Source organism: Crocodylus siamensis, chromosome 8, assembly GCF_052110815.1.
Source record: "Crocodylus siamensis isolate JL-2025a chromosome 8, ASM5211081v1, whole genome shotgun sequence".
Lineage (NCBI taxonomy): Eukaryota > Metazoa > Chordata > Crocodylia > Crocodylidae > Crocodylus > Crocodylus siamensis.
Window position 1 is genome coordinate 15,276,077 of NC_143402.1, and position 16,130 is coordinate 15,292,206.

Genomic DNA, 16,130 nt, shown 5'->3' on the forward strand with positions numbered 1-16,130 from the left:
ATGATGAAAATGTTGATGTTGATAATTATGCAAGTTAAACCAAAGTACAATGAATGGATCTTAGTTTTGCCTGCTGTTTTTCAGGGGGATCCTGGTTTGCCTGGATACCCTGGTAGCCCTGGCAGCAAAGGAGTAGCTGGAAATCCTGGTTTGCCTGGATTGCCAGGCAGTGCTGGTGCAAAAGGAGAACCAGGCCTTCCTGGATTTTCAGGTAATTTTGCTTTCAATTTTTGCTGGACTTTCCTGTCTTTTGTGCTTGTGGTTTGGCTTCTGCATCCAAAACAGGTAACTCAGATGGCGTGAAGCTGCAAATTCCTTAAAAGTTTCTTAACCTGGAAGCCAACTAATGCAGTGCTCCTAGAGTCATCACTACACATAGGTGTGTACCTCACTTACAGTGTTTGTTCTAAAATCCTTTATGCACTTGAGGAGACCAGGACCCATGAACACACCAGTTAGCTCACTGGCTCCTCAGACCCCAAAACACATGACCTGGGCTGTATTTTTCCTATGTAGGTCACTTGTGGACAAGCCTGCTTTCTTCAAAGAATTACCTGTACAGAGATTTTTTCAGTATATACAAATACAATTTTCTTTAGGTTTGGCAGTCTTCTCTAGAAAGTTTGAGAGGTGTGTTTTATCAGTATAGTTCAGTGCTTTCAAATTTAACTAATTATGTATCTGTGCTTTAGTGATACTGTAACTACAGCTTATGTTGACATACCCACACTATCTTCATAATGACTGGCTCTGGTATTACTCCTAATATAGTTACAGGAAGACATAACTAAGTATAAGTAGTAAAACCCACCCAAGAACCTGGATAAATATTCAGGTGGTTATCCCTCCAGAGCTCTATGCTACTGTATAGTGCCCAAGCAACCTGGTTTAAAGATAGCTCAGGTCTGTCTACCATTGTGGCAGCTACTGACCCAAAAGGGTCATGGTGTGTCATGAAAAAACAAGGTAGTAGGGGATAATAAGTTAGCTGTAGTCCACAATGGTGCTAACAAAAATGCCAATGCTATGTTCTCCTAAAGTGAAGGTTTCCTGGCAGACTATCTGATAAACTTTGGGTATCTCATTGGCCAATAGCATCAAGTAATTAAGAAGGCAGGGTCTGGAAGGCAGCAGAAAAACACCTTATGATTGGCATGTTTTGCTTTAACTTCCTCATTTTCAGTTCCTTCAGTCCCTTCAAATGAACATTTTCAGTTTTACAGCAGACAGCATCAGCACATGCCGTATAGGGTCTTGAGGCTTTCACCTTAAACAATGACCCAGTGCATCTCAGTGCAAAGACCATGCAGTGTCATGTTTGATTTAAATGTCTGCATTTCACAGGAACACCAGGAATTCCAGGACCAAAAGGAATTGATGGACCTCCAGGTAATCCTGGTCTGCCTGGGTCGCCTGGGCCATCAGGTAAGCATGAACCATACAACAAGGTCAAATTGTAAAAGGCATCAGATTTTTTCCAGAAGATGCAGCAACTTTGCCTTATCTAAGTCTGATTCATGCCATTCACCATTGTAAAGCTCTTGAGGTGTCTGAGTCCTAAATTTTGGTTTACAAGGTAGACAAGAAAAAGTGATTTGCAGTAGCTTTCTGACACGGAATCCCCTCTGTCACCTGTTGAAGAAGTCTTTGGCAAAATTACCAATGGTCACAGAAGATGTATGCATTAATGGCAAGGGCAGATTTATAATGGTGGAACGATATTTGTTATAAAAAGAACCATAATTGCCATGAATAATAGTAATGTAATTACCACACCACAAATTAAAATGGTGCTTTCCTAATTGGGTTTAAACCTTAAACATATGTAGATCAGTAAAAGTTTTGCCTGAGCCCCACAAACCTTTTAAAAATCAACAACTTTTTATTTTGCCCTATCAAGACCTATTTATTTTCATCTTGAAAACCGTTGTATATATGTACCTCATTCTCTGAAACTGAACTAAAAATAATATGCCATTAGCAATTCTGACCATTTTTTCCACTGACAAGGGAATCTAATTACTTTTTGAAACTAACAGTTTGCCTGCTTCACTATGTGCAGTCTTTATTTATATTAAGCATTACAATGGCTTAACTTGTCCTTAAACAGTAGATGAGTTTTACTCACCATTAAACTGCTTAACAATCACATACCTGTGACCTTTTGAGTAGTGGGAGAAGGAAAGGACAGTTTTAGTTCCTGTGGACCTGCCATTACACCAGTTTTAATCTGTTGGGAAAATGTGTAGGGTATCTTTTGGCTCCAGTATATTCTACCCTGTTTTTAGGTGATGTTGGCCGCCCTGGCCCTCCAGGTCCTCCAGGAGAGAAAGGACAACCAGGTCGAGATGGTATTCCTGGACCAGCTGGACAGAAGGGTGAACCGGGTGAGGTTTCTGCCTTTTGATTTTTGTCCAGCCTCCAGCAGCACAGGCCAAGAACTACCATAGTGTAGCTCTTAGAGTTGTTTCTCGCCGGGGACATTTGTAGTCAAATGCAAATACCTCCTATACTATTCGTTCCATTCACCTTTGCTTCAGCTCCGTCTACCTTAAAAATGGCAACTGTAAGTCAGCCACACGTGGAAAGTTACCAAAACCCACAATATGAAAGAGAATGGAAGGAAACTGTTATGAAAGCAGCATATCATCTTTGGAACAGAAATACCTAATGCTGAGGCGAGGTGGGTGGGTGAGCAAGAATCTTGATAGTTTCAGAGGCAGAATTACAGCAAAGCATTTTCACTATTACCAACCTTGCCATCACCACTATCTTGGTTTTACTTCCTAGGTATTGGAAATCTGTACATCTCTGTCATGTTGAATCTGTTCCTTTTCAGGTCTCCCAGGTTTTGGGCGCCCAGGACCTCCAGGACTCCCAGGATTATCAGGTAAAGTGTTTCTATTGCTTTTAGTAAAGAAGACAAATGTTTATATGTGGAGGAGGACAATGAGTTGTCAACTGGTAAAGCATAATAATTTAAATGTAATTTAGCCTTATCTTAAACACAATGTAACATTTACCTCATCTACCAGATTAGGACTTCTCTAAGCTGTATTAGTAACAGGGACACGTTCATCCTTGTATTTTGTGAATAAGTTATTAACAGGGATCCTGGTTTTCTCTGTTAAAAAAAAATCCAAAATTCTCTGATTCAAAAACCAAAACATCAGCATTTTTCTGCAATTAATACAAAATGCCACTATATATATCTCAGTTGAACACAAGGTTTTATTGATATATTTACAATTTTAAAACACTTTTTAATTTGGAAGCCTACCATGACTTCAAGCATAATACTAAATTCTGCATACCTATATATTTTGGTGTTTGATTTTGAATTTTTTATCAGAGAAAATCAGAGCTCCCCTGCCCCCCTCACACACCAGGATGCTGGTCCAGCTGCAGCTGTCTCCCATACTACTTTGTGGCACTGAACAGCTCTGATACACCAGTGCCCTGCCTGCTACCCATGCTGTTGCCTCTCACTCCCAGCCCATAACTTGCCACCCTCCCAGTCCTGCTGGTGCCCCTCGCTCCTGACTAACAGCCCCCTGGCCTGCACTGCCTTTCACTTCTGACCCACAGTCATACATTTCTAGAGTTGGAAGGGACATGGTAGACCATCGCGTCCAACCCCCTGCTCCAGGCAGGAAAGAACGCTGGGATTAGGTAACCCCAGCCAGATGCCTGTCTAATTTCTTCTTGAACGCCTCCAGGGTAGGGGAAAGCACCACCTCCCTTGGAAACCCATTCCATATTTTGGCAACCCTTACCGTAAAGAATGTCTTCCTTATGTCCAATCTAAATCTGTTCTCCTTAAGTTTGTGGCCATTATTTCTGGTAACCCTGAAGGGTACACCAGTAAACTGTGTCCCCTGTTCCCTGCTGCCCCTCCCACCCCATGCCCATGAGTTTGTAGGCAGCCACAAGATCACCTCTCAGCCTTCTCTTGCGGAGGCTGAAGAGATTCAGATCCCTCAGTCTGTCTTCATAGAGTCTTACCTGCAGGCCCTCAACCATACGAGTAGCTCTCTTCTGAATCCTCTCAAAGTTGTCCACATCCCTCTTGAAGTGCAGCTCCCAAGCCTGGACGCAGTACTCCACCTGCGGCCTCACCAGTGCCGCATAGGCAGGAATTATCACCTCCCTAGACCTGTTCATGATACTCCTGCTGATGCAAGAAAGAGTGTGGTTAGCCCTGGTTATTACCTTGTCACACTGGCAACTCATATTCATTTTTGCATCAACCAGGACTCCAAGATCCCTTTTGACTGTTGTGGTGCTCAGAATGGTACCCCCCAGTCTATAGGTATGTTGGAGATTCTTTCTCCCCACATGCAGCACCTTGCATTTATCCTTGTTGAATTGCATCCTATTCTGATCTGCCCATTTTGCCAGTCTGTCCAAATCTGCCTGAATTCACTCCCTACCCTCCAATGTATTTACTATGCTCCATAGCTCAGTGTCATCTGCGAATTTGGACAAGGTGCTTTCAACACCTTCATCCAAATCTCTGATGAAGATATTAAACAGTACTGGTTCAAGGACAGAGCCCTGGGGAACCCCACTGCCCACATCCCTCCAGGGAGAAACTGACCCATCCACCACCACTGGGTGTGTCCCATAAGTCGGTTTTTCACCCACCTTACTGTGAAAAAATCCAGATTGCAGCTACTCAGTTTGCTCATAAGAATTGGGTGCGACACTGTGTCAAAAGCCTTTTTAAAATCCAGGTAAATAATATCTACTTCCTCCCCTGCACCTAAGTACTTTGTGACCTGGTCATAAAAAGAGACCAGGTTAGTCAGGCAAGATCTGCCTGCTATAAACCCATGCTGGTTGCCCCTTACCATTGTGTTACCCGCTGGCACCCTGCAAATGTGATCCTTTATGATTTTTTCTAAGGTCTTGCAGAAAATAGAGGTGAGGCTAACTGGCCTATAATTACCCAGATCCTCCTTCCTCCCCTTCTTGAAGATAGGGACCATGTTGGCCCCTTTCCAGTCCTCTGGGACCTGTCCCAACTGCCACGAGCACACAGACAGCTGCGCCAGTGGTTCTGCTATGTCACTGGCCAATTCCTTTAGTACCCTTGTGTGAAGATCATCAGGGCCTGCCTACTTAAATACGTCCAGCCCTTCCAAGTGCCCCTTCACTAGGTCAGTGCTAACTGTTGATGGATTGGTATTACTCTCACTCCAGGCTGAAAACTCATTGGAAGGTGCATTTGTGTCTGTGTCATGGAAAACAGAAGCAAAGAAATTAAGAGCTCCGCTTTTTCCATCCTATCAGTTACGAAGTCCATTCTGTAGCAGCCCTATGTTACCCTGCGCCTTCTTCCTGCTCCCTGTGTACTTAAAGAAGGACTTTTTGTTATCCTTAATCTTTGTTGCCAACTGAGTTCTGTATCTGTTTTGGACTTTCTCACTGCTTCCCTGCAAGCACGAGCCAAGTAGGTATACTCCTCCTTGGTGGCTGCCCACTGCTTCCACAGCTTGTAGGCGCCTTTTTTCCTCTGAAGGCTCTCCTGGATTTCCCTGCTCATCCAGGAAGGTTTTTTGGCTCTTTTGCCTCCCTTTGCGTGTACTGGGATGGTGTCCCTTTGTGCCCCAATCCCTTGAGGAATTTCCACCCTTCTTGGAACCCCATCTCACAGATGTGATTACCCCGCAGTCCCACCCTAACCAATCTCCTGAGCTCGTTGAAGTTGGCCTTCTGGAAGTCTAGTACTACTGCCCTACTATTTGTCTTTCCCGCCTTACGCCGGATAGTGAATCCTTATCAACTGGTGGTCACTATCCCCTAGGTTACCTTGTACCTGTAGCTCCCCCACCAAGGCCTCCCCTGAGGCCAGCTCCAGGTCAAGTAAGGCATCTCACCTAGTGGGACTGCATACCTCCCGTGTTAGATGCAGGTCCTGTATGCAGGTTAAGAACCTACGTGAATGGGCAGACCTGGCATCTCCCAGCAGATGTCTAGGTAATTTAGGTCACCCATGACAACTAGGTCTTTTGAGCATGCTGCCCTTGAGAGCTGTTTTAAGAATTCTAGATCTAACTCTTCTTCCTGCTGTGGGGGTCTGTAGTAGACCCCCACTACCAAGTCCCTTTCACCCCCACCCCCTTGTATTCTGACCTATAGGACTTCAATTTGCCCATCCTCTACCCCCATCTTTATTACAGAGGTTGCATAATGTTCCCTAACATACAGAGCAACACCCCCCACTTTCTTCCCCAATCTGTCCCACCTGTATAGCTGGTATCATTCAATGTCCACTGGGGCATGGGGCTGCAGACTGGCATTGGGTCGGAGCCACCTTCCCATCCCAGTGGGCAGGACCTGGCACAGGGCAGGAGTGCCGCACCACCATGGCTGCCAAGGTGAGATGCTCCCTGCATGCCTGGCAGCAGTGGGGGGCACAACTCTGTGGAGTGTTGGTGCCTGGTGTTGGTCTGGCCAGGCTGTAGCCCTGTGTCTCACTGTGGGAACAGAAATTTGGGAGGCTTGTGACACCCACCTGCCCTCCCAACATATTGCCTATGCCCCCCCCATGCATTGCCTATGTTCACCCAGCCCCGCTAATCCATCACCTATGCCCCACCCTGCTGCCCTCATGTATCGCCTGTGCCTCCCTGTAGATTCACCTGCATGAAGCTGTGGGAGCAGCTGTCCACCACACTGCCTGGTTGTATTGCTCACCACGTGTATGTGTGTGCATGCAAATGCACATAGCACCCCTTGCCTCTGATCACCCTCCTCCCTCTCCCTGCAGCCCCTTGCAGGCTGAAACTCTGCCAGCCTACAAGAGGTTTTTTCCAGGTTTTTCTCCTTTAAAGGGGAAAATCTGTTTTTTTCCATGGGAAACGGAAAATCCAGATCCCTGGTAATTAAGCAAAAAACCACCAAAATCCACTATAAGAGAGTTGAATTTATAGCATTGGATATTGTACTTGTACTATATTGTGTTGAATGTGTGTGTCATAGTTTCCAGTCTTCAAAATTGATTTTGGAACCTTGGTCTCATTGACTTCCAGTGAAACTAAGACTCCTATGTTGTTCTGAGACTTTTGAAAAAAATACCCAATATATCTTAATTTTCTGCAGTATACTATATGAAAATTGTAAAATCTTCACATTGGGATATTTCCCCATAACAGGGGTGGGCAGTTATTTTGGGCGGAGGGCCACTTACTGAGTTTTGGCAAGCCATCAAGGGCCTCATGACAAGCAGCCTGGGGCAGATAAATATTAATTTTCTAAATTATTTTAGGGGCCTTGCGGGCTGGATAGAATGCCCTGGTGGGCCGCATCTGGCTTGCAGGCTGCATTTTGCCCACCCCTGCTCCACAATGATGTCATGTCCATTAAATATTTAGTCAGAATCAGGGCAGAGACTGGTGAGTTAGATCATCCTTGGTTTACAGGGTACCAAGGTAGCACGTCACAAATTTTATCATATTTGTTTTCCTGCAAAAATTCCTAGATCTTGGCATCCACTTGTCTGATTCTCCTCTCACTTATACCAGATTTAAACTGGCATACCTACATAACTAAACTGGCATATAACTGACATGCTGTCAGATTTACACTTTCATAAACAAGAGGTGAATTAGGCCCTAGAGCCACAACTGAATATTGGATATTTTACACCTGACTAACTAGTTTTAACATGTTAATTAATATGGTTGTTTGGTTTAACAGGGCAGAAGGGTGAAATGGGATTGCCTGGTCCTCCAGGAGTCCCTGGACGTCCAGGTCTAAAGGGTGAACCAGGTTTCCAAGGATTCCCTGGTCCTCAAGGTCCGGCAGGTCTACCAGGCCCCCCTGGGCCACCTCTGGAAGGTCCTAAAGGTAGTCCTGGCCCCCAAGGCATACCAGGAGCATCAGGTAGGAATGTCACCCATAACAGTCAACCTCTATCAAAAACTCTCTATCTTGCTGGCAGGTTATCAGCCTTTAGAATGTCTCAATTTCTGATCAGCTCTTTTAATGTACTGTTTGGCTGACAGTTCAGACCAAGTGTTTCTACAGTCTAACTTCCAATATGTTTGCCAACACCCAAAGGACTTTGTTTGCAAAAGTAGCAATATAGAAAATTTTTTAAAAATCGCAAATTCTATTCATTTCTGATACCTGGCAGCAAAATATAATACACTGATATATATACTTGAAATTCTCAGCATGCTGTCACAGCAATCATCTAGAGCAGTGGTTTTCAACCTTTGGTCATTTGAGGACCCCTAAAAAATTTCGAACAGAGATGCAGACCCCTTAGAAATTTTGAATGAAGGTGCGGACCCCTTTGAATTGTAATTGTGGGTATTTACATACTTTTAATTGACCATAGTTATCTTTTGTGGACCCTTAGAGGACCACAGGTTGACAACCACTGATCTAGAGAGCACCAAATTGACTTTCGCAGCATCTGCCAAATGTGTCTTTGCAACACGGTCACTTGATCAACGAATTTCATTGTGCACAAAAATACAAGTAATAAACTCCATCGTTCTCGGACCCATGAAAATCAAATTCATGTTAGAATCACAGCATGATCAAATTGGATAGTGGCCTTTTCATCTCAACCTCATGTATGCAAATCATTGTTCCATCGCGTCACACCGTTCCAGTGGACTCAGTGCACCACCATCCAGTCTTCATCTTTTCATTCCATGTTTGCATTTTGTTCCTGCATCTACTAATTCTGGGAATGACAAAATGCCATCCTGTGTTAACTTGGCTGAGCAGGTCCCTGGTATATTCTGGAGAAAAATTATTTGTTTATCTTGTCTACTTTTAAATTATTATTATAATGCTTGTCAGAAATAAAGGGCTGGTTTAGTGTCATTTCATTACTCAAAGACCTAGATTTGGAAACAGTTAGTTACCAAAGCTATGATACAATTTTCTGCTCAGGAAAGGCAAAATGTTAAAATTCATTTGTTTTTATTACTTTTTTTCCTTTTTTTGCTGGCCCACAAATAGAAAAATCGATATGATTTTTTGAATTAAATTTTGCAGGAATTTAGAAACTTTTCCACTAGTAAATGTTTTCATGAAGAAAGTAAACACTGAGTTAGGACATTTGCAGAATGGTTGTTATACTTATGAAATACATTTTTTCACCCAATTAATTTTCCAAAATGTGATTTTGTTAAAACTGGTAACATTCTTACAGGAAATTTCAGCTTTGACAAAACACCACTTGCTGTAGTCCAGTAAAAACTGTGACAATCCAGCCTTTTGGTATTTTAGGGGAAAAGTGGTATGTAGGTCCTAAGTGTTATGACAACAAAGTCATTCATCAGGCAGCTAGGTGCTTCCCCACTAAGATCAGAGCCTTTATTTAAAAAAATAAACAAGTTGCACTAAAAGTTATCCACCTTATAGAAATTAACTAAATGATGAAACTTTTGTCATCCCAGATTTTGCTGTGGGCCTCTTATCTTCTTTATGCTTCTCTGCGTAAACAAAGTGATTACTGACCTAAATCATTTGGTGATTTGGAGGCCAGGAACATCTTTTCATGTGGAGTTAGGTTATGTTAATTAGAAAATGCCAGTGAAGCTCTACTCAGCCATGTTTGTTCTCTTTCTCTGTCTCATTTCTGTTCTTGATGCATGTAGTAGTATATAAAATGAAATGTTTGTCTTGCTCAGTTGTGCATGGACTAATGTGGATAAACCAAGCTATTATTGCAGTTCTGGTATAATCGGCACTTCAGTCTTTTGTTCTAAATGATAATGTAGCCCATTGTTGGGATGCTGCTTTTGTAACATTTCAGCATAAGGCAGCTAGTCACAAAAGCAGCTGTGTTGCTGTCCAATTATCCCACTTCTAAAGAAATAAATAAAAACAAAGGTTGAGTGCATCCATTGTTTGTTGTTGACTTCTGGATCCGTTTTTAGAGTAGTAGAAAATAACAGGGCAAATTCAAACCTGTGAGTTGCTCCTAGGATAAATTTGGATTGATGAAAATAATAAGAGTTGGTCATTTTGCTATACCAGCAAAGCCAGATATCACAACGCCGTTTGTATCCCAGTATTTGTTAGTGACCATGAACAATAATAGCTTGGCATTTGCATACTGTATGTGAAGGAATATTGAGCTAAATCTAAATGCAATGGTTAACTTAATTCTTTAGTTTGTTGACATTTCTAACAGTTTTGATGTTTTTCCCGTGTGTTAATGATGACCTTGGTGAACTTTGATCCCCTCCTCCCAGGTCCCTCAGGTTAGCCCCTTAACTGCAAATAGTAACTTTGCATGAAGTTGAATGTATATACTTCAAAAAACTTTTTTCGGTGTATAAATGTAGATCATTAAGACTAGGTATGCCAAGTCATTCTCCATCCCTTCCTTTGGAAGGGTACTATGTTGCCAATTCCTTTTTATTTTTAATTATTTAGACTACTCTTATCTCAGTGGGTTTGGATAGAATTGGCTCAAATAAGTACTTCTAAAGTTTAGATCCCAAAAGACTTATACGCAGCAATGCTGGTAATTTAAGAACCATCAAAAAAATGTTAATGACTCTTTTAACACTCAATTAAAATATTTGCATGGTTATGAAAATAGCAAATCCTAACAGCAGTATATCACTATAACAAAGCATGGTCTGTTGGGCACCTCAAGCAGTATCAGGAGTGCTGGGTTGCATTTTGAATGGAAGATTCTGATCTCAAAATAACATCACTTTTACTCTGTTTTATTCCTGATAAGCAATCTATGCAAGTCTATCAACGTGCCTCAAAATATATACCAATACCACAAAAAAATAATCCAACTTACACCCAGAGCTAGAAGTCATTATGTCTAAAGCTCTTTAGCCATGTTTTTTTTCTGTTATCCAGAGTTACCCCACATGAGTTCTAAACTTCTGGTATCCTAAAGCCCTCTGTTTGCTTTGCATAATACTGCCTATTTAATAATATTCTTGCCTTTACCATTTCAATCCTAACCTACCCCATATTTAAGCTAACTCAGTGCTATTAAAATTGTATATTTTATAAGCAGTTACTTTAATTTTTCTTCTGTTAAAATCTTCTTGGACAACATTAATACAGAAGAGCCAAATGCAAGCTTTCAGACTCTGCCATCCGTATTGTCAAGGGGCTAATCCTTCAAAATGCAGGGTACCTTTTTCCCTTCAATGCCATAGGCAGGTAGCACCTTATTAGAAGCTTTCTGCAGCCTGCAAGATTGTGCCTCTGGCTAGGAAACAAGTTTGTCATATTTTTGCCAGTGCAATTTAAGGGAAAAGTAAGATTCCCTCTCCCCTCCCTCTCCCCACACACTCTAAATTCAGTATACTGCACAGTATTCACACTCCTCCTTACTTAAGCATGGTTTGCAAATTAGTTAAATTTTAAGTCTCTTGTTTTATTACCTGCAGTTGTTGATTATAAATGACCCCAGATGACAGGAGCTAGACCAAAAAAGGTAGACAGACCAGAATAAGACTGTCCACAGGGAACTACACCAGAATTATTGTGCTTTAAACTCAGACCTTATCGTCATTGTCACATATAGGAAAGCCCTTCTTTTCCTGGCCTGATTTCACTAGTACATGGTGAGCAGAACTAAGGAGGCTCTTACTTTGTCAGGTGCTATTTTGACTAAACCAAAGCATATTGCCTCCACCCTCTCCTTTCCCCACAGCGGGGGAGTGTTTTTGTAAGCATTTAGCTTATTTCTGCAAACTTACTTTAATAGGAATCTGCAAACATGCAGCACCAGTTAGATCCCCTCAAGGTCCCAATATCTGCCCTTAAAATGAAAATGACTTGGCATTCCTAGGTAATAACTCTGACTTCTTGAAAGTTTTGCTGTGATGACGTCTCAGAAACAATAAATGTGATCTTAGCAATAGATCAAATTCGGTGTTAAGTGGCCACCTAGAGAATTAAGGTACCAGGCAACCTCTCTTGTCTGGCTACCTAAAGAAACATCTTGCTCAAGATCATATATAAAACATTCATGTGGTTTCATCTTTTTATCCAACTGTGGTTGTATCTGTGATACAAACCATCATGTAGTGGAGCCTGGTACTTCAGGAGACCCCCAGCATCAGTTCCATCTCCAAACAAGATAGCCATAATCGCCAAACTCAGCAGAAACTTTCAGCCGGTTGTCCATCATACTTGCAAATCATAGCAAAACTTTGAAAGAATGAATTGCATTTTATAGGAAATTAACATTAACAAGCAGCAAGGTGTCTTTGTCTTTATTTTTAACTCTTTTAAAGCTAATATTAATAAAGTATGACTTGCCAAGTATATAGAAAAATAGAGCATTGAGATAAATCAGATATGTATTTATTGTATTTTTAGCTAAACATTGCATGTTACAAATATGTCAGTCATTTCACTGACATTAAAATGTGTAAGTGGCACTGGATCTAAAAAATGTATTAATTAGGGAGCATGGCAAAGGAGAATATCAGTAATTACCTGCACTGCAAAAGGAGGAACTCAGATTTCTGAGTGTGTTACAGCTTTTTTATCAAGAATGAACAATGCCAACAGGAGAACAAATTCTAAATATATATGTTCATCTCCTGTGTTATTTTCTGTGTATTGAATTTCTCGTACAAATATAGGGGGTGGGGTCCATATTTTTTCTATAGTCCATAAGCTTTCCACTCCTCAGCTTCCATTCACAAGTGGCATTCAGACCGGTGCAGTAGGACTGAAGTGCTGATTAGTCCTTTGTTAGCTGTCCTCCTAGGAGTGAATTTCACCCGAAGAGAAGGCATAAGCCTGGGTCTCTGGCAGTTTAACTATGTGTCCATCAGACTCCAGACCAGTGAAATCCAAGTACTGTCAGTGAAATGGTTTGCGTAAGACTAACTGGCAGCTGACCTCAGCTGTAATGTTAAAGCAATAACATGCTCTTCAGTAAAGCTTTAAGTTCCTTGTTTAATGAAGAGTGTCATGTTGGCCTTAGCAGCCTAATCACCAGAATAAGTTGTATGAGAAAATATGCACCTTTGTTTACTCATGTATGTTTTTTGCATGCATGTTGATTACCTTGTAAATACAAAATATACTGGTGAAATGGGTTATTGTTTAGTGTATATGCTATCATCTGTACTACTTCTAACTAGCAATCTTGTTTTATACTGTGTGTGATGTCTGATCCTTCTAACATCGATCATTGGGCTTTGGTGAACTCTGATCCTTCCAGGTCCTCCAGGTTAGACTCTTCACTCGGTCAATTTGTTTTACTGTATTGCATTTGTCACAAGAGAAATGGGTGTTTTCTGTAATTCAGGGTTGATATTTTTAAGGGCTGTGGTTACCCAGCAGTCTTTGTGCTTACAGCTAGCATTCCTGAGAAGGTAACCTGTCATTTTTTTCTTGGCATGTGTGTACTACTGGACCCATTTTTCTCTGAAAAGAAACACTTGTATGGTGACATGTTTCTACAGCTGACAACTGCAGGACATGTTGGAAATGTGGTATAAAAATCCTGGTGAATGAAAAAGAAAACTCTATCAGTAATTACTCAGTGCTCTTCAGAATTACATGTGGTAATCTAATCCATCAAATCCATTCTTCATACATGGTCTCTATGACAACTTTAAAGAAATTATTAAAGGTTTCAGAAGAATTGAAAAGCTGGTACATTCATAAAATCTTATTACATTATTAGAAAAGAGAAAATTATGCAAAGAGAGAATCCTATTTATTATCTAATGTAGAATTTAAATCATAAATCATATCAGCACTTTCCAGTTACTTGTTATGCAGTTTCTATTTGCTAGAAATGGTAAAAGTGACCCTCTATTTTTCACTGTGGCACAAAGATGAAGTGGTCCAATTGGGTCCTTGGTTTCAAGAACACAATGCGAGCTTGAGCTGCTGTTTTGAACTTATATGTAAATATTGGTAACAGAATATTTCATCTTCGCTATCAATGGCAGCACAATGTAATTTCCAGAGTCTAATCTAACCACTCCTACTTTTCAGTGGAGAAATGTTGTTGGATTACTTTTTTTCCCTTAAACATACACATGGGACATGTGGTTCACCTCACTGCTGAGCCTGAGATGATGTTCAGAAACTAGCCCCACTGACTTGTTACCACTGTGCACAACCTATCCTGGTAACTAAGCAATGACAAAAAATAGCCCAGTGCAGGGGAAGAAGGAAGTGGAAAGAGCAGCCCTGGGGCTGGGGCCAGTGGTTGGGTTTTCCCAACTCCAGGGCAGCTCAAGGGAAATGGACGCAAGTTTCATGCACCAGTTTGATCTAAATCGAACACGCCTGGTACTACATAGATCCAGATTTATCTTAAACCAGATAAGTCTGGATCTATGCAATTTTTAGATTGTGTTATGTGCATGGAGCTTCTGTTCTGTTACAGGTTTACACTGATTGCCAGTCACTGAGACAGGGTTCATAAGCACCAGGACAATCTAAGTTTAAATTGGGTGGCCATTTTGAATCCAATTAAACCTCCTGAAAGTCTTGACTTAGCCACAGAGGGAAAATAATTCAAACTAATGTAAAACCTCTATTTTGTTTATCTGGTGAAATCCACCTGATGATTGGAGATGACAGAGATACTTGAAGGAGGCCTTCTCCCCTGAAGATGGGTGTAAGGAAATGTTCTCCCCTTATCTGCACCACTGCCTCTGTTGCCACCCTGCACTGGCTAGCCTTCAAGAGAAGCCAGCTTGGGGTCTCCTCAGGCAGGAGCAGAACTCAGCACTGAACACAATAGTCTCTTGCTTCCCTTAGTGGAAGCAGCAAACTCTCTTTGCCAAAGATGACAGTGTTTTACACTGTTGACCTGGTTCTGATAGTGGCCTTAGAGGAATTTAATCAGTTGAGGTAACACTCAAAATAGAGAACATCGTGTGCACTCCCTTTGAGACTGACCCCTGCCGTGCACTCTTCCGTGGGAGAAAGGGAGAAGCTAAACTGCAGTCTTCTATGCAAATATAATCAATACAATGAATGCACTAATTTGAGGAAGGCTGACATGTACTGATCTATGAATATCTGTTATGCAATGTCAAGGTCCCCCAGGTCCGGAAGGTCCCCGAGGACCCCCTGGAAGTGGAGGACTTCAGGGGGAAAAAGGAAACCCAGGTCCACCTGGCCAGCCTGGCCTGCCTGGTCTAAAAGGAGATCAAGGACCCCATGGTCGTCAGGTACAATGAGGATCTTCTAGCACAGAGTGTTTCATTTTTAAATAGACCCACATGTGAAGCATTCTAACTGGAAAAATAATTTTATTATAGAGTGAACGTGGAGCCAGACAATGCTTTCTAACACACTGGGCCCGCCCAGATCCTGGCCTTCAGTGAGGGAGTGAGAAGAGGGTTGGGGTCATCTGCATCCCTTTCCCACTCACTGGACATATCTTCACAGTGAGATGAAAAGTAGTTAATGCCCCACTGGTTCTCTGCTTCCCCCTCCTAGTGCAGGGCTATGTTCCATTCCTCTAGCCATCATGGGGGTGTGCCAAATATGGTGGCCTCTTGGATGTGGTCCTAGATAGAATAAGGGATGCGAAGGCTGCTGCACCTTGGGGGGCAGTGGCTGCTGAAAGCCCATGGTGCTGTTGGCTGCCTTGCTCAAAGCTTCCATATCCACTAAGCTTAGTGCAGAGGTGGGCAAAATACAGCCCGCAGGCCCCACCCAGCCCACGTGTGGGGGGCAGGCCGGGCTGTGGTACATGTGGCTAGTCCCAGTGCATGGCAGGGCAAAGGCAGCGCAGTGGCCGGACTCACTTCCCAGCAGCCCCCACAGCAGTGGTTCCTTCTGGCTGCTGCTGCCAGATTACAGCTGCCACTGGATATGGCCTTGCTGCCTGGGCACACTGGCCTGTCCACCCTGCATGCACCACGGGGGGGCTCCGGACAGAGTAGGTGGCCAGGGTCTCCATGGAGATTGGTTCAGGACCTGCAGGGGCAGGGCAGGCAGATGGAATTGGGGAGCAGTGTCTGGGAGCAAGATGGCCAGGTGGGGCAAGGCTGAAATTGGTATCACAGGGCAGTGACAGTGTGCAGCTGAGGCCTGGTGCAGAGACTCAGTGGGCTGCCCACAAGTCCCTGTGATGAGCGCCAGTTCCACAGACAGGGGTATGCAGGGAGTGGATCACAGCTCTGCCCCAG

General features: G+C 42.6%; 1 protein-coding gene across 2 annotated transcripts in view; it reads left to right on the plus strand.

Moving 5' to 3' along the window:
- The window catches only part of COL4A5 (collagen type IV alpha 5 chain), a 134,145-nt gene that overhangs the window by 102,179 nt on the left and 15,836 nt on the right, over nucleotides 1-16,130 (plus strand). For both annotated transcript variants that reach the window (XM_090060522.1, XM_090060523.1), the window contains 6 exons: nucleotides 85-211; nucleotides 1,345-1,425; nucleotides 2,289-2,387; nucleotides 2,840-2,890; nucleotides 7,705-7,890; nucleotides 15,031-15,164. In XM_090060522.1, coding sequence (XP_089916648.1) covers nucleotides 85-211; nucleotides 1,345-1,425; nucleotides 2,289-2,387; nucleotides 2,840-2,890; nucleotides 7,705-7,890; nucleotides 15,031-15,164 — 678 coding nt within the window. The remainder of the gene's footprint in view (nucleotides 1-84; nucleotides 212-1,344; nucleotides 1,426-2,288; nucleotides 2,388-2,839; nucleotides 2,891-7,704; nucleotides 7,891-15,030; nucleotides 15,165-16,130) is intronic.